The sequence below is a fragment of the Rhinoraja longicauda genome, chromosome 44 (assembly GCF_053455715.1).
Source record: "Rhinoraja longicauda isolate Sanriku21f chromosome 44, sRhiLon1.1, whole genome shotgun sequence".
NCBI lineage: Eukaryota > Metazoa > Chordata > Chondrichthyes > Rajiformes > Arhynchobatidae > Rhinoraja > Rhinoraja longicauda.
In genome coordinates this window covers 4,717,879-4,742,125 of record NC_135996.1, presented here as the reverse complement: position 1 = coordinate 4,742,125, position 24,247 = coordinate 4,717,879, and the positions used below count along the sequence as shown (strand labels likewise).

The following is a 24,247-nucleotide window of genomic DNA, read 5'->3' as shown; positions in this document are numbered from 1 at the left end:
CTGCCTTCTCCCCATACCCCCCGACTCCGCTATCCTTAAGAGCTCTAACTAGCTCTCTCTTGAATGCATTCAGAGAATTGGCCTCCACTGCCTTCTGAGGCAGAGAATTCCACAGATTCACAACTCTCTGACTGAAAACGTTTTTCCCTCATCTCCGTTCTAAAGGGCCGACCCCTTATTCTTAAACTGTGGCCCCTTGTTCTGGACTCCTCCAACATTGGGAACATGCTTCCTGCCTCTAACGTGTCCAACCCCTTAGTAATCTTATATGTTTCATAGAAACATAGAAAATAGGTGCAGGAGTAGGCCATTCGGCCCTTCGAGCCTGCACCGCCATTCAATATGATCATGGCTGATCATCCAGCTCAGTAACCTGTACCTGCCTTCTCTCCATACCCCCTGATCCCTTTAGCAAAAAGGGCCAAATCTAACTCCCTCTTCAATATAGCCAATGAACTGGCCTCAACTACCTTCTGTGGCAGAGAATTCCACAGACTCACCACTCTGTGTGAAGAAATGTTTTCTCATCTCGGTCCTAAAAGACTTCCTCCTTATCCTTAAGCTGTGACCCCTGGTTCTGGACTCCCCCAACATCGGGAACAATCTTCCCGCGTCTAGCCTCTTCAACCCCTTAAGAATTTTATGTTTCTATAAGATCCCCCCTCAGTCTTCTAAATTCCAGCGAGTACAAGCCTAGTCTATCCAGTCTTTCTTCATATGAAAGTCCCGCCATCCCAGGGATCAATCTTGTGAACCTTCTCTGTACTCCCTCTAAGGCAAGAACGTCTTTCCTCAGATTAGGAGCCCAAAACTGCACACAATATTCCAGGTGCGGTCTCACCAAGTCCCTGTACAACTGCAGTAGAACCTCCCTGCTCCTAAACTCAAATCCTCTTGCTATGAATGATCGCCTCACATCCTTCTAAATTCCAGTGTATACAAGCCTAGTCGATCCAGTCTTTCAACATATGACAGTCCCGCCATTCCGGGAATTAACCTAGTAAACCTACGCTGCACACCCTCAATAGCAAGAATGTCCGGGGTGACCTTTTCGCACAAAGGGTGGCGGATGTGGCTGCTATTCGACTGAGTGGGACTGTGGGCTAGTCCGTGCCGTCTCAGTCCTGATCTCCTAATCTGAGAAAAGACATTCTCTGAGTACAGAGAAGGTTCACCAGATTGATCCCTGCAGAGGGAGTACAGAGAAGGTTCACCAGATTGATCCCTGCGATGGCAGGACTTTCATATGAAGAAAGACTGGATAGACTCGGCTTGTACTCGCTGGAATTTAGAAGACCGAGGGGGGATCTTATAGAAACATATAAAATTCTTAAGGGGTTGGACAGGCTAGATGCGGGAAGATTGTTCCCGATGTTGGGGAAGTCCAGAACCAGGGGTCACAGCTTAGGACCGAGATGAGAAAACATTTCATCACACAGAGAGTGGTGAATCTGTGGAATTCTCTGCCACAGAGGGTAGTTGAGGCCAGTTCATTGGCTATATTTAAGAGGGAGTTAGATGTGGCCCTTGTGGTTAAAGGGATCAGGGGGTATGGAGAGAAGGCAGGTACGGGATACTGAGTTGGATGATCAGCCATGATCATAATGAATGGCGGTGCAGGCTCGAAGGGCCGAATGGCCTACTCCTGCACCTATTTTCTATGTTTCTATGACCCACCATTCTCAAGGAATAGTCCTGCAAGAGTCTTGGCTGTAACTTCCCTTCTCTCCCGTTTATTCACAGGATAAAGTCAAGCGTCTGGAACTGGAGCTGGAAGAAGAGAAGAGCAGCATTGATCTTGCAACCGATAGGATCAACAGGAGTAGAGAACAGGTAAACATAGAGACATAGGTGCAGGAGGAGGCCATTCGGCCCTTCCAGCCAGCACCGCCATCCAATGTGGAGGTGTGCGTTTTCACACTTCTGTACCTTTATGGGAATGATGGGAGAGGGGAGAAGAGGGAGTGACCGGGGGTGAGACTGGTCCTTGATGATGCTGCTGGCCTTGCCGAGATGTGGACGGAATTGATGGAAGGGAGGTTGGATTGTGTGATGGTCTAGGCTACGTCCATAATTCACTGCAATTTCTTGCGGTCTTGGATGGAGCTGTTCCTAAACCAAGCTGTGATGCATCTTGATAAAATGCTTCTGTAGAAGTTGGTGAGAGTTAACTTGTAGGGAACATGACGACATTCCTAAGCCTTCTGTGGCAGCGGCAGAATTTCGTGCTCGAATCAATCCTGCATTGTTAGAATGCTTTTCTTCCACGCCTTGGTGCCACCTCTTGTTTCTCCCCTCCTTCGGGGCAATGGATCCTTAATCCTCACTCTTAAGGTATTTTGAAATGTCAAACTTCCGGCGCCTTCTAAGAAAGTAGGGGCGTGAAAATGAAAGAAGAAAAGGCGGGCAGCATCTGTGGAAACACAACATACGAGAGTACACTGGAACAGGTCCATAATGTCTGTGTGCCAATTGTTTCTCAGTGAGCTGTAATTGATTACGCAAGCTGTAAAAGTGGAGACCAAGATATCCTGATACCTGGAATGGGTGTGTTCCAGGTGTGTTTCTTCTAAAAGCTAGACCGGGCAAGGCTGGTATCTTTAGTTTTTGTTTAGTTGCGAGATTCAGCACGGAAAGAGACCAGCGATCCTCGCACATTAACACTGCCCTGCGCACACCAGGGACAATTTACATTCTTACCAAGCCAATTAAGTCAAGTCAAGTCAAGTCATTTTGTGTCTACCTTCGATTTAAACCAGCATCTGCAGGTTTGTTTTCCTACTGAATCTGGAGGTGTGTGTTTTCGCCAAATCTATATCTTTTGCCGGATGGGAGAGTCAAGTCAAGTCAAGTCAATTTTATTTGTGTAGCACATTTAAAAACAACCCACGTTGACCAAAGTGCTGTACATCAGTTCAGGTACTAAGAAACGAACATACAATGGCACACAAACATAACAGCACATACATAAACAGTTCACAGCACCCCCTCAGAGGGCCTCAAACGCTAGGGAGTAGATCTCCTGGTGGCTGAGCACTTCAATTACCCCTCCCATTCCCAGTCTGACCTTTCTGTCATGGGCCTCCTCCAGTGCCATAGTGAGGCCCACCGGAAATTGGAGGAACAGCACCTCATATTTCGCCTGGGCAGCTTGCAGCCCAGCGGTATGAACATTGACTTCTCCAACTTTAGATAGTTCCTCTGTCCCTCCCTTCCCCTCCTCCTTCCCAATTCTCCCTCTATCTTCCTGTCTCCACCTATATCCTTCCTTTGTCCCGCCCCCCCAACATCAGTCTGAAGAAGGGTCTCGACCCGAAACGTCCCCATTCCTTCTCTCCTGAGATGCTGCCTGACCCGCTGAGTTACTCCAGCATTTTGTGAATAAATACCTTTGATTTGTACCAGCATCTGCAGTTATTTTCTTGTAGAACTAGTGTGATGGTTGGCGTGGGCCACAGGGCCTGTTTCCACGCTGTATCTCTAAACTAAACCAGGGCAGATAAGTTCTTGATAAGCATGAGTATAAAAGATTATGTTGGGGCCAGTCAGGCATAGATAGTGGGGGTAAGAATCCGATCAGCCACTTCTTTAAATGCCGGGTCAAATTAGAAGGGCTGAGCGGTATGCACCTGTTCATAGAAACATAGAAAATAGGTGCAGGAGGAGGCCATTCGGCCCTTCGAGCCTGTACGCACCGCCATTCATTGTGATCACGGCTGATCATCCACAATCAGTAACCCGTGCCTGCCTTCTCCCCATATCCCTTGATTCCACCAGCCCCTAGAGCTCTATCCAACTCTCTCTTAAATTCATCCAGTGAGTCGGCCTCCACTGCCCTCTGTGGCAGAGAATCCCACACATTCACAACTCTCTGGGTGAAAAAGTTCCTAATGTACATGCTCGCACATTTGCACGCTCGCTCATTTGCACGCTCGCTCATTTGCACACTCACACATTTGCACACTCATACATTTATATAGGAGCATGAAGTTTTAAAGGATTCGTGTGTAGGAAGGAACTGCAGATGCTGGTTCAGCCCCTTGTGCCTCTGCCATCTTTCATAAGTGATAGGAGCAGAATTAGGCCATTCGGCCCATCAAAGTCTACTCCGCCATCTAAACATGGCTAATCTCTCTCTCCCTCTCTCTCCCCCTCTCTCCCTCTCTCTCTCTATCTCTCTCTCTATCTCTCTATCCCATTATCCCTCTATCCCTCTATCTCTTTCTCACTCTCTCTCTCTCTCTATCTCTCTCTCTCACTCTATCTCTCTCTCTATCACTCTCTCTCTCCCCCTCTCTCCCCTATTCTCCCCATAGCCCCTGACACCCTCCCTAATCAAATTCAATACGACAATGGGTTGATATTTCAATCTAACGTCCCGTATTACTTGATCCCCTTTACAACTGAAAAAGTCAAACGTTGTCTTTCACATGACGGTGAATTTCCTGACAGGCGCGGGCGGCTAGATTACCTCAGTGCAGGAAACACTGCTTGACGGTGATGTTGAAAACCACAAAGGGTTTAATTAAGAATGGTGGGATTAAGTAGAATATAATTGCATAGAAAAAAACTGGTTTGTCCACCCAGTCGGTGCAGTATCTTTGCTGTTTTTTAACAGTTTGTGTTTGCTTCAGCCACTCCCTGTAATAATGATCCACATTCTCACCATTCCTAAAGTCAAAAAGGTTTATTCCCAAGTGGATTGCCCTGGTGACACTCCCTTTTGTATTGCTCTGTGTCAGGGCCGTCTTTACAGCATTATGGGCCCCGGGCAAAGCAGTGTACTGGGGCCCCTACGACAACTACTCACAGGAATAAAAATGTAAATGATCGATAAAATTAAACGCCCCCCTTTCCCCAGCACCCCCATTTCCCCCACTCTCTCTTCCCCCCCACCGCCAACCCCCACCCTTGCTGTCCCCTCCTCAGTCCCACTCTGCCTCCTCCCACCCCCACTCTCTCCTCCTCCCACCCTCCCCATCGCCCCCACCGTTACTCTCCCCCACCCCCCTTTCCCTACCAGCCCCCCCCCCCCCGTCGTGCCGGCGAAAAGCACTTACCGAAAAGCACTTGGCGATGGACTTAGGGTGCTACATTGTTGCGAAAAGCACTTACAGATCGCTGTGAGAAGCACTTCGGGATGGAAAAGCAAAGCACTCAGGGAGCTAATTGTTGCGAAACAGATCGCTGTGAGAAGCACTTAGGGATGGAAAATGTTGCGAAAAAAACACTGGGACCGAAAATGTTGTGAAAAAAGCACTTATTGAACCTACATTTTTAAAGTAGTATTTATTTATTGCAAGTCACTTAACATACACAGATCAGCATGGGGCCCCTATGCTCGTGCAAGTGCCCATCAGGCCCATGCGTTAAGACGGCCCTGACCTGTGTCCTAGTTAAACTCAACCTCGGGCCTGTCGATGCCATCAAAGCACTTCGTAGATTCTTCCCAACTGTTATCAGGCGACTGAACTTTCCCCTCGCCAGTTATAGTGCAATCCTAACGCTCATTGGAAACCTTTGAACAGACTTTAATCAGACTTTATTGGACTTTATCTATGTACTAAAACTTTTGTCAAGTCAATTTTATTTATATAGCACATTTAAAAACAACCCATGTTGACCAAAGTGCTGTACATCTGATTAGGTGTTTCCACGCTGTATCTCTAAACTAAACCAGGGCAGATAAGTTCTTGATAAGCAGGAGTATAAAAGATTATGTTGGGGTCAGTCAGGCATAGATAGTGGGGGTAAGAATCCGATCAGCCACTTCTTTAAATGCCGGGTCAAATTAGAAGGGCTGAGCGGTTTGCACCTGTTCATAGAAACATAGACAACAGGTGCAGGAGGAGGCCATTCAGCCCTTCGAGCCAGCACCGCCATTCATTGTGATCATGGCTGATCGTCCACAATCAGTAACCCGTGCCTGCCTTCTCCCCATACCCCTTGATTCCACTAGCCCCTAGAGCTCTATCTAACTCTCTCTTAAATTCATCCAGTGAGTCGGCCTCCACTGCCCCCTGTGGCAGAGAATCCCACACATTCACAACTCTCTGGGTGAAAAAGTTCCTAATGTACATGCTCGCACATTTGCACGCTCGCACATTTGCACACTCGCACATTTGTGCACGCACACATTTGCACACTCATACATTTATATAGGAGCATGAAGTTTTAAAGGCTCACTCTCTCCCTCTCTCCATCTCCCTCTCTCCAACTCAACCTCGGGCCTGTCGACGCCATCAAAGCACTTTGTAGTTTCTTCCCAACTGTTATCAGGCGACTGAACTTTCCCCTCGCCAGCTCGAGTGCAATCCTAACCCTCATTGGAAACCTTTGAACAGACTTTAATCAGACTTTATTGGACTTTATCTACGTACTAAAACGTTTGTTTGTTTGATCCTGAACTACAGCCAAAACGGTACACGATAGCGCGACAATTTTAGGCCCACCTTACTCACTGTTGTCCCTTTGGTGCTAACGGAAGAAGTTTCATTGAAATCGGTGTTATATTTTTTAAGTTATTCACAACTCTCTGGGTGAAAAAGTTGTTCCTCATCTCAATAGACAATAGGTGCGGGAGGAAGCCATTCGGCCCTTCGAGCCAGCACCGCCATTCAATGTGATCATGGCTGATCATTCTCAATCAGTACCCCGTTCCTGCCTTCTCCCCATACCCCCTGACTCCGCTATCCTTAAGAGCTCTATCTAGCTCTCTCTTGAATGCATTCAGAGAATTGGCCTCCACTGCCTTCTGAGGCAGAGAATTCCACAGATTCACAACTCTCTGACTGAAAAAGTTTTTCCCCATTTCCGTTCTAAATGGCCTACCCCTTATTCTTAAACTGTGGCCCCTGGTTCTGGACTCCCCCAACATTGGGAACATGTTTCCTGCCTCTAACGTGTCCAACCCCTTAATAATCTTATACGTTTCGATAAGATCTCCTCTCATCCTTCTAAATTCCAGTTTCGACAAGCCTAGTCGCTCCAGTCTTTCAACATTTGACAGTCTCGCCATTCCGGGAATTAACCTAGTAAACCTACGCTGCACGCCCTCAATAGCAAGAATATCCTTCCTCAAATTTGGAGACCAAAACAGCACACAGTACTCCAGGTGCGGTCTCACTAGGGCCCTGTACAACTGCAGAAGGACCTCTTTGCTCCTATACTCAACTCCTCTTGTTATGAAGGTCAACATGCCATTGGCTTTCTTCACTGCCTGCTGTACCTGCATGCTTCCTTTCAGTGACTGATGCACTAGGACACCCAGGTCTCGTTGTACGTCTCAGTCCTAAATGGCCGACCCCTTATTCTAAAGGTGGAGCAGCAGATTCCAAATATCCACCAAATGGTGAATTCCAAGAATAGCATCAGAATCAGAATAACCTTTATTGTCTTTTGGTCGAGATTTCGTCACCCACAGTCCAACAATAAGAGCTATTAAAAATAAGCAATTACACACACAATCACAAAGGCTTTGCCGGGATGGACATAGGGAAGATGTCGATAGAGTCGCAAGGAACTGCAGGTGCTGCCATCTTTAGGAAAACTTTGGCGGTCACGGTGGCGCAGCGGTAGAGTTGCTGCCTTACAGCGAATACAGCGCCGGAGACCCAGGTTCGATCCCGACTACGGGCGCTGTCTGTACAGAGTTTGTACGTTCTCCCCGTGACCTGCGTGGGTTTTCTCCGAGATCTTCGGTTTCCTCCCACGCTCCAAAGACGTGCAGGTTTGTAGGTTAATTGGCCTGGTAAATGTAAAAACTGTCCCTAGTGTGTGTAGGATAGTGTTAGTGTGCGGGGATCGCTGGTCGGCGTGGACCCGGTGGGCCGAAAGGGCCTGTTTCTGCACTGTATCTCTAAACTAAACTAAACAATATTTGAAAGGGAAAAATAATTATGGGGAAGAACCTGGAGCATTTCTGGAACTGTCAGGAATAAACTGCAGGTACTGGTTTAAACCGAAGATAGACACAAAGCTGGGGTAACTCAACGGTTCAGGCAGCATCTCTCGAGAAAAGGAATAGGTGACGTTTCGGGTCGAGACCCTTCTTCAGGTTACAATAGCTTGGTTTTGTTTATTGTCACGTGTACTGAGATGCAGTGAAAAGCTTTTGTTACACACTAACCACTCAGTGGAAAGATAATACATGATTACAATCGAGCCATTCACAGCGTGCAGGTACACTACAAAGGGAATAACGTATAGTGCAGACTGAGAGTCAGGAGAAAGGGAAACGAGAGACAAAGACGGTGATGTGGAGATATAGAATGAATGAATGAAAGATATGAGAAAAAGTAACAATGATAAAGGAATCGGGTCCCTTTCAGAATGGCAGGCAGTGACTAGTGGGGTGCCGCAAGGCTCAGTGCTGGGACCGCAGCTATTTACAATATACATTAATGACTTGGATGAAGGGATTAAAAGTACCATTGGCAAATTGGATGCGGGAAGATTGTTCCCGATGTTGGGGAAGTCCAGAACAAGGGGTCACACAGTTTAAGGATAAGGGGGAAGTCTTTTAGGACCGAGATGAGAACGTTTTTTTTCACACAGAGAGTGGTGAATCTGTGGAATTCTCTGCCACAGAAGGTAGTTGAGGCCAGTTCATTGGCTATATTTAAGAGGGAGTTAGATGTGGCCCTTGTGGCTAAAGGGATCAGGGGGTATGGAGAGAAGGCAGGTATAGGATACTGAGTTGGATGATCAGCCATGATCATATTGAATGGCGGTGCGTACAGGCTCGAAGGGCCGAATGGCCTACTCCTGCACCTATTTTCTATGTTTCTATGTTAAATTTTACTGTAAGTGGCTGTGTGTCTTGTTGCTTTTCACTTAGTAACTCAAATTTCACTGTACCTTAACTGGTACAAGTGACAATAAATTGATCTTGAAATCTTGAAACTACACACCCACACACGCACACACACACACACACGCACGCACACACACACACATCAAGTCTACTGCGCCATTCAATCATGGCTGATTTATCTCTCCCTCCCAACCCCATTCTCCCTCCTTCTCCTTCTCCCCACAGTGACCAGTGGGGTACTGCAAGGTTCGGTGCTGGGACCCCAGCTATTTACGATATACATTAATGACTTAGACGAAGGGATTAAAAGTACCATTAGCAAATTTGCAGATGATACTAAGTTGGGGGGTAGTGTGAATTGTGAGGAAATGCAATAAGGCTGCAGGGTGAATTGGACAGGTTGTGTGAGTGGGCGGATACATGGCAGATGCAGTTTAATGTAGATAAGTGTGAGGTTATTCACTTTGGAAATAAGAATAGAAAGGCAGATTATTATCTGAATGGTGTCAAGTTAGGAGGAGGGGGAGTTCAACGAGATCTGGGTGTCCTAGTGCATCAGTCAATGAAAGGAAGCATGCAGGTACAGCAGGCAGTGAAGAAAGCCAATGGAATGTTGGCCTTCGTAACAAGAGGAGTTGAGTATAGGAGCAAAGAGGTCCTTCTACAGTTGTACCGGGCCCTGGTGAGACCGCACCTGGAGTACTGTGTGCAGTTTTGGTCTCCAAATTTGAGGAAGGATATTCTTGCTATGGAGGGCGTGCAGCGTAGGTTCACTAGGTTAATTCCCGGAATGGCAGAACTGTCGTATGTTGAAAGGCTGGAGCGATTGGGCTTGTATACACTGGAATTTAGAAGGATGAGGGGGGATCTTATTGAAACATATAAGATAATTAGGGGATTGGACACATTAGAGGCAGAAAACATGTTCCCAATGTTGGGGGAGTCCAGAACAAGGGGCCACAGTTTAAGAATAAGGGGTAGGCCATTTAGAACGGAGATGAGGAAGACCTTTTTCAGTCAGAGAGTGGTGAAGGTGTGGAATTCTCTGCCTCAGAAGGCAGTGGAGGCCAGTTCGTTGGATGCTTTCAAGAGAGAGCTGGATAGAGCTCTTAAGGATAGCGGAGTGAGGGGGTATGGGGAGAAGGCAGGAACGGGGTACTGATTGGGAGTGATCAGCCATGATCGCATTGAATGGCGGTGCTGGCTCGAAGGGCTGAATGGCCTCCTCCTGCACCTATTGTCTATTGTCTATAACCCCTGACGCCCGCACTGATCAAGAATCTATCTATCTCCGCCTTAGAAATACCCACTGACTTGTGGCCTCCACCGCCGTCTGTGGCAATGAACTCCACCGATTCACCGCCCTCTGATGAAAGGTGTTTTTGTTACTGGAGTCTGTCGTTGGGGCAGTGCTTTGTACTTTTTATTACTATATTAATTCCTTATTGACAGATTGAGCAACTGAGAGGCGAGCTGATGCAAGAAAGGGCCGCCCGCCAGGACCTGGAATGCGATAAGATTTCCCTGGAGAGGCAGGTGCGTTGCTGGATCTGAGTGCACTTCAATTCTCCCTCCCATTCCCACACTGACCGCTCTGTCCTCGGTCTCCTCCGTTGTCAGAGTGAGTCTGAACGCAAGTTGGAGGAACGGCACCTCATATTCCGCTTGGGCAGCTTAGTCGAGCCGTCAATTTTACTTGTACAGCACATTTAAAAACAACCCACGTTGACCAAAGTGCTGTCCATCAGAAGGTATTTATTCACAAAGTGCTAGAGTAACTCAGCGGGTCAGGCAGCATCTCGGGAGAGAAGGAATGGGTGACGTGTCGAGTCGAGACCCCTCTTCAGACTGAAAAAGGGTCTCGACCCGAAACGTCACCCATTCCTTCCCTCCCAAGATGCTGCCTGACAATAGACAATAGGTGCAGGAGGAGGCCATTCGGCCCTTCGAGCCAGCACCGCCATTCAATGTGATCATGGCTGATCATTCTCAATCAGTACCCCGTTCCTGCCCTCTCCCCATACCCCCTGACTCCGCTATCCTTAAGAGCTCTATCTAGCTCTCTCTCGAATGTATTCAGAGAATTGGCCTCCACTGCCCACTAAGGCAGAGAATTCCACAGATTCACAACTCTCTGACTGAAAAAGTTTTTCCTCATCTCTGTTCTAAATGGCCGACCGCTTATTCTTAAACTGTGGCCCCTGGTTCTGGACTCCCCCAGCATTGGGAACATGTTTCCTGCTGAGTTACTCCAGCATTTTGTGAATAAATACCTTCGATTTGTACCAGCATCTGCAGTTATTTTCTTATGCTACTTGTCGCTCCACTGCGATTTCTCCTCAAGGTGCTGTACATCAGTTGAGGTACTAAGAAACGAACATACAATGGCACACAAACATAACAGCACATACATAAACAGTTCACAGCGCCCCCTCAGAGGGCCTCAAACACTAGGGAGAAGAAATAGGCTTTGAGCCTGGACTACTTTGAGTCGATGGAGGGAGCAGTGCTGGTTGTGCAGTCTCACAGCAGCGGGAAGGAAGGACCTCCGATATCTCTCCTTCACGCACTTGGATCGAAGGAGTCTGTCACTGAAGGAGCTACTCAGTGCAGTGACAGTGTCCTGCATGGGGTGGGAGTCGTTGTCCAGCAGCCATGTTGTCTTTCCCATCATCCTCCTCTCTCCCACCGCCTGCACTGAGTCGAGGGGGCAACCCAGGACAGAGCCGGCCTTCCCGACCAGCTTGTCGAGTCTCTTCCCTTCCGCCGCTGAGATGCTGCTGCTCCAGCAGACCACTCCATAGAAAATGGCCGATGCAACCACCGTGTCGCCGTGCCGCCCTTGTGCTCTCCTACGCCACGAATAGCATTTGATTTCTCCTTCCTTTGCAGAACAAAGACCTCAAGGCCAGATTGGCGAACTCTGAAGGAAGTCTGAAGCCGACTGCTAACTTGCCTCAGCTCGAGTCTCGCATCAGAGAGCTGGAGGATCGTCTGCAGTCAGAGGAAAGGTACCGACCGGCTTTGAAAACCAGTCATGCCCCGCTGCCGGGCTGATAGTCTTTGCTGAGGCACGCCAACGATTGATTCCTGCAACCGGGATTCCTGTTGGGAGGGATAGACACTAAACGCTGGAGTAGCTCAGTGGGTCAGGCAGCACCTCTGGAGAGAAGGAATAGGTGACGTTTCACGTGCGGCGCCAGTCCTGGTTCCCCGCTGCGAGAAGATAAGACGTTGAACTTTTAGTGACAGTAGACAATAGAAAATAGGTGCAGGAGGAGGCCATTCAGCCCTTCGAGCCAGCACCGCCATTCAATGTGATCATGGCTGATCATTCACAATCAGTACCCCGTTCCTGCCCTCTCCCCATACACCCTGACTCCGTTATCATTAAGAGCTCTATCTAACTCTCTCTTGAGAGCATCCAGAGAATTGGCCTCCACTGCCTTCTGAGGCAGAGAATTCCCACAGATTTACAACTCTCTGAGTGAAAAAGTTTTTCCTCACCTCCGTTCTAAATGGCCGACCCCTTAGTCTTAAACTGTGTGGCCCCTGGTTCTGGACTCGCCCAACATTGGGAACATGTTTCCTGCCTCTAGCGTGTCCAATCCCTTAATAATCTTATGTTTCAATAAGATCCCCTCACATCCTTCTAAATTCCAGTGTATACAAGCCCAGTCGCTCCAGTCTTTCAACGTACGACAGTCCCGCCATTCCGGGAATAAACCTGGTGAACCGACGCTGCACGCCCTCAATAGCAAGAATATCCTTCCTCAAATTTGGAGACCAAAACTGCACACAGTACTCCAGGTGCGGTCTCACTAGGGCCCTGTACAACTGCACACAGTACTCCAGGTGCGGTCTCACTAGGGCCCTGTACAACTGCAGAAGAACTGCGACTCTTTGTGCTACCTAGGTTAGTTAGTTAGTGTAGTTTATTGTCACGTGTACCGAGGTACAGTGAAAAGCTTTTGTTGCGTTCTAACCAGTCAACGAAAAGACAATACACGATCACAATCGATCCATTCACGGTGTACAGGTACACGATAAAGGGAATAACTTGAATTTTTTTAGTACAAGATAAAGCCAGTGGAAACATAGATTCTGTTAGCCCTAAGAGCTAAATCTAACTGTCTCTTGAAAACATCCAGTGAATTGGCCTCCACTGCCATCTGTGGCAGAGAATCCCACACATTCACAACTCTCTGGGAGAAGAGGTTTTAGAGAACATAGACAACAGGTGCAGGAGGAGGCCATTCGGCCCTTCGAGCCAGCACCACCATTCAATGTGATCATGGCTGATCATTCTCAATCAGTGCCCCGTTCCTGCCTTCTCCCCATACCCCCTGACTCCGCTATCATTAAGAGCTCTATCTAACTCTCTCTTGAGAGCATCCAGAGAATTGGCCTCCACTGCAGAGGCAGAGAATTCCCACAGATTTACAACTCTCTGAGCGAAAAAGTTTTTCCTCACCTCCGTTCTAAATGGCCGACCCCTTATTCTTAAACTGTGTGGCCCCTGGTTCTGGACTCCCCCAACATTGGGAACATGTTTCCTGCCTCTAGCGTGTCCAATCCCTTAATAATCTTATGTTTCAATAAGATCCCCTCACATCCTTCTAAATTCCAGTGTACACAAGCCTAGTTGCTCCAGTCTTTCAACGTACGACAGTCCCGCCATTCCGGGAATAAACCTGGTGAACCTACGCTGCACGCCCTCAATAGCAAGAATATCCTTCCTCAAATTTGGAGACCAAAACTGCACACAGTACTCCAGGTGCGGTCTCACTAGGGCCCTGTACAACTGCAGAAGGACCTCTTTGCTCCTATACTCAACTCCTCTTGTTATGAAGGCCATAGAGTCATAGAGTGATACAGAAAGGAAACATGCCCTTCGGCCCAACTTGCCCTCACCGGCAAACATGTCCCAGCTACACTAGTCACACCTGCCCGCGTTTGCCCCAAATCCCTCCAAACCTGTCTTATCCATGTACCTGTCTAACTGTTTCTTAAACGTTGGGATGGTCCGAGCCTCAACTACCTCCTCTGGCAGCTCATAGTAACATGGAAACATGGAAAATAGGTGCAGGAGGAGGCCATTCGGCCCTTCGAGCCAGCACCGCCATTCATTGTGATCATGGCTGATCATCCACAATCAGTAACCCGTGCCCAACGTCTCCCCATATCCCCCCATAGCTCTTTCCAGACACCCACCACCCTTTATGTGAAAAAGTTACCCCTCGGATTCCTATTAAATCTTTTCCCCTTCACCTTAAGCCTATGTCCTCTGGTCCTCGATTCCCATACTCTGAACAATAGACTCTGTGCATCTACCCGATCTATTCCCTTCACCTTCAGCCTATGTCCTCTTGTCCTCGATTCACATACTCTGAGCAAATAGACTCTGTGCATCTACCCGATCTATTCCCTTCACCTTAAGCCTGTGTCCTCTGGTCCTCGATTCACATACTCTGAGCAATAGACTGTGTGCATCTACCCGATCTATTCCCTTCACCTTAAGCCTGTGTCCTCTGGTCCTCGATTCACATACTCTGAGCAATAGACTCTGTGCGTCTACCCGATCTATTCCCTTCACCTTTAGCCTATGTCCTCTGGTCCTCGATTCACATACTCTGAGCAATAGACTGTGTGCGTCTACCCGATCTATTCCCTTCACCTTTAGCCTATGTCCTCTGGTCCTCGATTCACATACTCTGAGCAATAGACTGTGTGCGTCTACCCGATCTATTCCCTTCACCTTAAGCCTATGTCCTCTAGTCCTCGATTCACATACTCTGAGCAAATAGACTCTGAGCGTCTACCCGATCTATTCCCTTCACCTTAAGCCTGTGTCCTCTGGTCTTCGATATGTGGGCCAGCGAATGGGCAACTCTGGGCGACGTGGATAGGTGACGTTTCGGATCATGAATTCTCCAGACTTTATCTTACCTGCACGGCGGACCGTTGTATTTGAACTTGATAGTAAGATGGCGTGCTCGTGATCCCTCCCCCTCACTGGCCTCTCTTCTCTTCCCCCGTCGACAGGGAGCGAAGCATCCTGCAAGCGTCCAATCGCAAACTGGAGAGGAAGGTGAAGGAGCTGACCATTCAGCTTGACGACGAGAGGCAGAATGTCTCCGACGAGAAGGACCAGGTATGTGCCGGAGAAGGAGGCAAGAGTGGCCTTCGGCAGGAGATAATCCTCCAGAGATTCCCTCAGCACCAAACAGAAGGACGATAGAATCCTTACAGCAGACAATAGGTGCAGGAGGAGGCCATTCGGCCCTTCGAGCCATCACCGCCATTCACCATGATCATCCACAATCAGTACCCCGTTCCTGCCCTCTCCCCGTACCCCCTGACTCCGCCATCTCTAAGAGCTCTATCTGACTCTCTCTTGAGAGCATCCAGAGAATCGGCCTCCACTGCCTTCTGAGGCAGAGAGTTCCACAGATTCACAACTCTCTGGGTGAAAACTTTTTTATAGACAATAGACAATAGGTGCAGGAGGAGGCCATTCGGCCAGCACCGCCATTCAATGTGATCATGGCCGATTATTCTCAATCAGTACCCTGTTCCTGCCTTCTCCCCATACCCCCTGACTCCGCTATCCTTAAGAGCTCTATCTAGCTCTCTCTTGAATGCATTCAGAGAATTGGCCTCCACTGCCTTCTGAGGCAGAGAATTCCACAGATTCACAACTCTCTGACTGGAAAAGTTTTTCCTCATCTCCATTCTAAATGGCCTGCCCCTTATTCTTAAACTGTGTGTGTCCCTGGTTCTGGACTCCCCCAACATTGGGAACATGTTTCCTGCCTCTAACGTGTCCAATCCCTTAATAATCTTATATGTTTCAATAAGATCCCCTCTCATCCTTCTAAATTCCAGTGTATACAAGCCTAGTCGCTCCAGTCTTTCAACATATGTCAGTCCTGCCATCCCGGGAATTAACCTAGTAAACCTACGCTGCACGCCCTCAATAGCAAGAATATCCTTCCTCAAATTTGGAGACCAAAACTGCACACAGTACTCCAGGTGCGGTCTCACTAGGGCCCTGTACAACTGCACACAGTACTCCAGGTGTGGTCTCACTAGGGCCCTGTACAACTGCACACAGTACTCCAGGTGCGGTCTCACTCGGGCCCTGTACAACTGCAGAAGGACTTCTTTGCTCCTGTACTCAACTCCTCTTGTTTTGAAGGCCAACATGCCATTGGCTTTCTTCCCATTTGGAGGGAAGACGTGCAAACTCCCCAATAAAAACAGTGCTCGGGGTCGAACCCATGTCCCTGGTGAAGCAGCAGCTTAGCCAGTTGCACCTCTGTGTGGCAGATATGATCACCCTGCTGATGTGCAAATGTGCAAACTCCGCACAGACAGCGCCCGAGGTCAGGACGGGATCCGGGTCTCTGGCGCTGAGAGGCAGCGGCTCTACCCTCTGCGCCACCGCGAGCCGCCTGGGTTGGACAAACAGGAGCAAAATGGGAAGTGCTGGAAGAACTCGGCGGGTCAGGCAGCATCTGCGGAGGGAAACGGAAACGAGATATGGAAGGGAACAAAGAACATGTCGGGGGGTTATGGGGAGAAGGCAGGAGCTAAGATACTAGAGGAACAAGATGGACCACTCCGTTGAAATCGCCTATACTGAAGTGTAGTACGCAGAGGAGCGTAACGTCCGCCATTTTAGTAGGCAAAACCCGCCGTCCGTTTTTTCCTCTCGCAGTGTAATCAGTGTTTTGGGGGAACAGTGCGTGTGATGACACCCATTAAAATGCAGAATATATCTCATCTATCAACTCACAGATTTTTATTATTTTTCTTTTAAAATGTTTCTGCACGTTTCTGCCTACTAAAATGGCCGCCGTGACGCGCTACGCTTTTTAAGGTCGAGTGGGGGGGGAGAGGGAGAGAGAAACAGAGAAACAGAGAGAAACAGAGAGAGAAACAGAGAGAGAAACAGAGAGAGAAACAGAGAGAGAAACAGAGAGAGAAACAGAGAGAGAAACAGAGAGAAACAGAGAGAGAGAAACAGAGAGAGAGAAACAGAGAGAGAGAAACAGAGAGAGAGAAACAGAGAGAAAGAAACAGAGAGAGAAACAGAGAGAAAAATCTTGCTCCTCTAGTATCTTTGGTTAGGAGGGAGAGAGATGGGGCCGCCATGATTGAGTGGCCTGATTCTGCTCCTGCCCCCTCATGACCGTGTGGGTAACGATACTAAACTCTCTAATCTGCGGCGGCTTTTCTCTCCTTCCCAGCTGACCCTGCGGGTGAAAGCCCTCAAGCGCCAAGTGGACGAGGCAGAGGAGGAGATCGAGAGGCTGGAGACGGCGAGGAAGAAGAGCGTGCGGGAGCTGGAGGAGGTGCACGAGGTCAACGAGCAGCTGCAGAGTCGCGTCAAGACTCTGGAAAAGGACGTCTGGTAAGAAGGTCCATGGGAGCCACTTCCAAACCCGCTCGGCAAACACACTCTCCCCCTAGATAGAGCTCTTAAGGATAGCGGAGTCAGGGGGTATGGGGAGAAGGCAGGAACGGGGTACTGATTGAGAATGATCAGCCATGATCACATTGGATGGTGGTGCTGGCTCGTAGGGCCGAATGGCCTCCTCCTGCACCTATTGTCTATTGTCAGGCAGCATCTCAGGAGAGAAGGAATGCGTGACATTTCGAGTCGAGATCCTTCAATCACATGACATCAGTCTGAAGATGGGTCTCGACCCGAAACGTCACCCATTCCTTCTCTCCTGAGATGCTGCCTGACCCGCTGAGTTACTCCAGCATTTTGTGTCGACCTAGTTTACAGAGTGATCGCTTGTCGACACGGGCTCGGCGGGACAAAAGTGCATATTAGACAATAGACAATAGGTGCAGGAGGAGGCCATTCGGCCCTTCGAGTCTGTACGCACCGCCATTCAATGTGATCATGGCTGATATTTCCACACTGCATCTCTAAAGTGTCCCAACCTGAAGCGTCACCTGTCCATCCCCTCCACAGAAGTGGGAGAACTCAATCCTCGTTACCAAACTGTGTGGTTAATTCTTTACTGAGAAACATAGAACATAGAAACATAGAAAATAGGTGCAGGAGTAGGCCATTCGGCCCTTCGAGTCTGCACGCACCGCCATTCAATATGATCATGGCTGATCATCCAACTCAGTATCCCGTACCTGCCTTCTCTCCATACCCCCTGATCCCTTTAGCCACAAGGGCCACATCTAACTCCCTCTTAAATATAGCCAATGAACTGGCCTCAACTACCTTCTGTGGCAGAGAATTCCACAGATTCACCACTCTCTGTGTGAAGAAAAACTTTCTCATCTCGGTCCTAAAAGACTTCCCCCTTATCCTTAAACTGTGACCCCTTGTTCTGGACTTCCCCAACATCGGGAACAATCTTCCCGCATCTAGCCTGTCCAATCCCTTAAGAATTTTGTAAGTTTCTATAAGATCCCCCCTCAATCTTCTAAATTCCAGCGAGTACAAGCCGAGTCTATCCAGTCTTTCTTCATATGAAAGTCCTGCCATCCCAGGAATCAATCTGGTGAACCTTCTCTGTACTCCCTCTATGGCAAGAATGTCTTTCCTCAGATTAGGAGACCAAAACTGTACACAATACTCCAGGTGCGGTCTCACCAATGCCCTGTACAACTGCAGCAGAACCTCCCTGCTCCTATACTCAAATCCCCTCGCTATGAATGCCAACATACCATTGCCAGATAGCCTGGAAACAGGCCACGCTGACCAACATGCCCCATCAACACTAGTCTCGCCTGCCTGGGTTCAGGTGCAGGAGGAGGCCATTCGGTCTTTCGAGCCAGCACTGCTTTCCCTCTCTATCCCCTCCCCCTTCCCAGTTTCCCTCTCTATCCCCTCCCCCTTCCCAGTTCTCCCACTAGTCTTCCTGTCTCTGACTACATCCTATCTTTGTCCCGCCGCCCCCCTCCCCTGAATGAGGGTCTCGACCCTAAACGTCGCCCGTTCCTTCTCTCCCGAAATGCTGCCCGTCTCGCTGAGTTGTCACTCCGGCGTTTCGTGACAACTCCGCCTCTTGTGTTCTCTCTCCAGGCGGAAGAACACTCGTTCCAACGTGGGCCTCGCCGACGATGACCTGAGTTCGGACGATGACGACAACGAACGCGCGTTCAACCCTTCCTCCATCACCTCCCTGATCACCGAGAAGAAACTGCAAACAAGCTCCTGTTAGATCCCTGTGGATGCACTGATTCCGCCAGATCTCCACGACGAAAGGAATTAACTTTGAAACGACCGCCTGCCTCGCTGATCCCCCGCTCCACTGCAAGATCAATATCAGTGCCTCAATAATCAGTGTTTCAGTAGCGATCTGTATATTCGTAGCTCGCGCTGGGCTTTTTAAATTGATTTTAATTACAATTAAAATAATATATTTCCATACATCACAAGACTTGCTCCAAACTCTGTCACTAATCCCCTCTGGCGGCACGGTAGCACAGCGGTAGAGTTGCTGCCTTACAAGGCCAGACACCCTGGGTTATAGACAATAGGTGCAGGAGGAGGAACCTGTTATGAAACTTGTGCGGGGAGCATTCCTGAGAAGTCCTGTCACGGCTATTGATGATAATCCTGTTCCCATTATTCTAATCCCAAAATTAGCAATTAGCAGGTCGACACAAAACACTCGAGTAACTCAGCGGGTCAGGAACAAGGGGCCACAGTTTGGGAATCTCATCTCTGGAGAGAAGCACCTCTGAAGAGAAGGAATATGTGACGTTTCAATTTTACACAATAGACAATTGGTGCAGGAGGAGGCCATTCGACCCTTCGAGCCTGTACGCACCGCCATTCAATGTGATCATGGCTGATCATCCACAACCCCGTTCCTGCCTTCTCCCCATACCCCCTGACTCCGCTATCCTTAAGAGCACTATCCAGCTCTCTTTTGAATGCATTCAGAGAATTGGCCTCCACTGCCTTCTGAGGCAGAGAATTCCACAGATTCACAACTCTCTGACTGAAAATGTTTTTCTTCATCTCAGTTCTAAATGGCCGACCCCTTATTCTTAAACTGTGTGGCCCCTGGTTCTGGACTCCCCCAACATTGGGAACATGTTTCCTGCCTCTAACGTGTCCAACCCCTTAATAATCTTATACGTTTCGATAAGATCCCCTCTCATCCTTCTAAATTCCAGTGTATACAAGCCTAGTCGCTCCAGTCTTTCAACATATGACAATCCCGCCATTCCGGGAATTAACCTGGTGAACCTACGCTGCACGCCCTCAATAGCAAGAATGTCCTTCCTCAAATTTGGAGACCAAAACTGCACACTGTACTCCAGGTGCGGTCTCACTAGGGCCCTGTACAACTGCACACAGTACTCCAGGTGCGGTCTCACTAGGGCCCTGTACAACTGTAGAAGGACCTCTTTGCTCCTATACTCAACTCCTCTTGTTATGAAGGCCGACATCCCATTGGCTTTCTTCACTGCCTGCTGTACCTGCATGCTTCCTTGTTTAACAATGGGAATAATGCAAGTGGTTGTGCAGCGGGTAGAGCTGCTGCCTCACGGCGCCAGAGACCCGGGTTCCATCCCGACTACAGGCGCTGTCTGTACGGAGTTTGTACGTGACCTGCGTGGGTTTTCTCCGGGTGCTCTGGTTTCCTCCCAGACTCCAAAGAGGTTTGTTGGTTAATTGGCTTGGGTAAAGACTGTAAATTGTCCCGGATAGTGGTGGTGAGTGGGGATCGCTGGTCGGCGCGGACTTGGTGGTTCAACGTTTCCCCGCTGTATCGCCAAACTAAACTAAAAGTGTTTGTAGACAGCACAAAGCAATGCTGATTTTGTTTTCCCTGTAAACTTACAAGGATGTTGCCAGGACTGCAGGGAGAGATGGGGCAAGCTGGGCCTTCATTCCTTGGAGCGCAGGTGGCCGAGGGGCGTATAAGACCATGAGCGAGATAGGGTGAATGCACAGAATCTTCTACCCAGAGTAGGGGAAATCAAGAACCAGAGGACATAGGTTTAAATATGTGTGCAGCGGTAGAGTTGCTGCCTTACAGCGAATGCAGCGCCGGAGACTCAGGTTCGATCCTGACTACGGGCGCCGTCTGTACGGAGTTTGCACGTTCTCTCCCCATGACCTGCGTGGGTTTTCTCCGAGATCTTCGGTTTCCTCCCACACTCCAAACACGTGCGGGTTTGTAGGTTAATTGGCTGGGCAAATGTAAAAATTGTCCCCAGTGGGTGTAGGATAGTGTTAGTGTGCGGGGATCGCTGGGCGGCGCGGACCCGGTGGGCCGAAGGGCCTGTTTCTGCGCTGTAGCTCTAAAAAAAGTGAGAGGGGAATATTTACATAGAAACATACAAAATAGGTGCAGGAGGAGGCCATTTGGCCCTTCGAGCCTGTACGCACCGCCATTCATTGTGATCACGGCTGATCATCCACAATCAGTAACCCGTGCCTGCCTTCTCCCCGTACCCCTTGATTCCGCTAGCCCCTAGAGCTCTATCTAACTCTCTTTCAAATTCATCCAGTGAATCGGCCTCCTGGAAATTGTAAATTGTCCCTAATCATCATTGGTCCAAAAACGCTCACCAAATCCACCCAAAACTTCATCCTCAATATTGATGGTCTCCCAGTATCCACCTCACCTCACATCCGGAATCTTGGAATCATCTTTGATCAAACCCTCTCCTTCGACAAACATATCAAACACATCACAAAGACAGCCTCAAAAACATTGCCCGTCTCCGTCCATCCCTCTCCTCCACAGCTGCAGAAACTCTCATCCACGCCTTCATCACCTCCCGTCTGGACTACTGCAACAGCCTCCTCTATGGCGCGCCCTCAAAAATCATCAGTAAACTTCAATACATCCAGAACTCCGCTGCCCGTCTACTCACCCACTCCCCGATCCGTGACCATATCACCCCCGTCCTTTACAAGCTCCACTGGCTCCCCACCCCCCAGAGAATCCAGTACAAAATCCTCCTCATGACCTACAAAGCCCTCCATAACCTGGCCCCATCCTACCTGACTGACCTCCTCCACAGGCACACTCCCACCTGCACCCTCCGCTCTGCTGCTGCCAATCTCCTATCCCCCCCCCATCTGGACCAAACTCAGATCCTGGGGGGACAGGGCTTTCTCCATCGCTGCTCCCACCCTCTGGAACTCACTACCCCAAACCGTTAGAGACTCCTCCTCACTCACCACATTCAAAACATCGCTGAAGTCTCACCTGTTCAGCACTGCCTTCAACCACTGAAGGTCACCTCACCCTCTGTCTCCTTTCTCTGTTCGTTTACTTATTTATCTATTCACTTCCCTATGTTCTTTAAATCCCTGTAAAGCGTCTTTGAGTGTATGAAAAGCGCTATATAAATGTAATGCATTATTATTATTATTATTAATGTGTAGGATATTGCTCGTGAGCCAGCAGATCGTCAATGGGCCGAAGGGCCTGTTTGCACTTTGTTTCAGTTTAGATACAGAGTGGTAACATGACCTTTGCCCCACCGAGTACATGCCGACCATTGATAACCTACCTGTACCTGTACACTACCTTTATCAGGGATAGGTGCCGTTAGTGGTCGGGACACTTCTTTCAACTGATTGTGTGGGAGAGGGGGGGAGGGAAACTGGAAGAGGACAAAGCCTGGCAAGTGATGGGTGGATACTGTTGGAGGATAGGGGTTGCCAACTTCCTCACTGCCAAATAAGGGACAAAAAGTGACGTCACCGCCCCCACGTGACCTCCCGCTCCACCAATGGCGGCCGCCCGGGCCGGGAGGCTGGTTGCCGCGCAACCTCCATTAGGCTGCTCCTGGGCCTCCGGGCCTAATACGGGACAAGGGCGGTCCCTTAAGGGACAGACCAATGTAGCCCAAAGTACGGGATGTCCAGGCTAATACGGGACGGTTGGCAGCCCTAGTTGAGGGGGGCCTGTATATATACAAAATATATATGTATATATATATATGTATATATACAAGCGAACCTTTCGGAGATAGACACAAATTGCTGGAGTGACTCAGTGGGACAGGCAGCATCTCTGGAGAGATAGAATGGGCGACGTTTCAGGTCGAGACCCTTCTTCAGGCTGAGAGTCGGGGGAGAGGGAGACAATAGACAATAGGTGCAGGAGGTGGCCATTCAGCCCTTCGAGCCTGTACGCACCGCCATTCAATGCGATCATGGCTGATCACTCTCAATCAGTACCCCGTTCCTGCCTTCTCCCCATACCCCCCTCACTCCGCTATCCTTAAGAGCTCTATCCAGCTCTCTCTTGAAAGCATCCAACGAACTGGCCTCCACTGCCTTCTGAGGCAGAGAATTCCACACCTTCACCACTCTCTGACTGAAAAAGTTCTTCCTCATCTCCGTTCTAAATGGCCGACCCCTTATTCTTAAACTGTGGCCCCTTGTTCTGGACTCCCCCAACATTGGGAACATGTTTCCTGCCTCTAATGTGTCCAATCCCCTAATTATCTTATATGTTTCAATAAGATCCCCCCTCTTATCCTTCTAAATTCCAGTGTATACAAGCCCAATCGCTCCAGCCTTTCAACATACGACAGTCCCGCCATTCCGGGAATTAACCTGGTGAACCTACACTGCCACGCCCTGCACGAGACACTGAGATATGGATGGTGAAGGTGTGAAAACGAGGCGCAAGGAAAATGTAGAATAGGTCATTGATAACTGAGGGGAAGGTGACAACGAGGCATACAAAGATAAAACTGAATCAGGAAGGTAGTTAGACTGGTGAGAGAATGGGGGAGGGATGGAGAGTGAGAGGGGGAAAGCATTGGTTACTTGGTTAGAGAAGTCAATGTTTGTACCGCTGGGATGTGAGCTACCCAAGCGAAATATGGGGTGCTGTTCCTCCAGTTTTCATGTGGCCTCAGTCTGACAGTGGAGGAGGCCCAGGACAGAGAGGTCAGTGCGGGAGTGGGAGGGGAGCTGAAATGGGGAGCAGCCAGGAGAACCAGCCAGGTGGACCAGAAACCTCTCCAGCAGCTCGGCGGCGACGGCCATCTTGTTTGTCCCTTTGCCGCCACGCTGCACCATGGGAGGAAGGTCAGGCGCGATGCATGCTGGGACGGGTGGGGAGGGAGCGCATTTATTAATGAAAGTTTATTAATTAATTGTTTTTAAAAAGTAACAAAACTTGATTTATTGAGACCGCGGGGGAATACAATACAATACCATACAATATATCTTTATTGTCATTGTACAGGGGTACAACGAGATTGGGAATGCACCTCCCATACGATGCAATAAATTAATTAGCTAGTCAGTATTCATTTAAACAACAACCACCCAGCGAAACAGATTGTAACAGTCTTAAAACAGTATAAAGTGCAAGTAGATCTGTGCCGGTTCACTGTGCGATGTGACCATCCGGCTCAGCAGGACCGGTTCATAGCAGCTATGGCCCTGGGGATGAAGCT

At 49.0% G+C, this 24,247-nt stretch overlaps 1 protein-coding gene across 1 annotated transcript in view; it reads left to right on the top strand.

Moving 5' to 3' along the window:
- LOC144612265 (cingulin-like) overlaps positions 1-19,218 on the top strand; it is a 53,722-nt gene extending 34,504 nt beyond the window's left edge. Inside the window, exons 11-16 of the mRNA XM_078431823.1 lie at positions 1,744-1,833; positions 10,268-10,351; positions 11,708-11,826; positions 14,861-14,969; positions 17,071-17,234; positions 18,879-19,218. Of these exons, the coding sequence (XP_078287949.1) occupies positions 1,744-1,833; positions 10,268-10,351; positions 11,708-11,826; positions 14,861-14,969; positions 17,071-17,234; positions 18,879-19,017 (705 nt within the window). The 3' untranslated portion in view covers positions 19,018-19,218. The remainder of the gene's footprint in view (positions 1-1,743; positions 1,834-10,267; positions 10,352-11,707; positions 11,827-14,860; positions 14,970-17,070; positions 17,235-18,878) is intronic.
- The last annotated feature ends 5,029 nt before the right edge of the window (positions 19,219-24,247 follow it).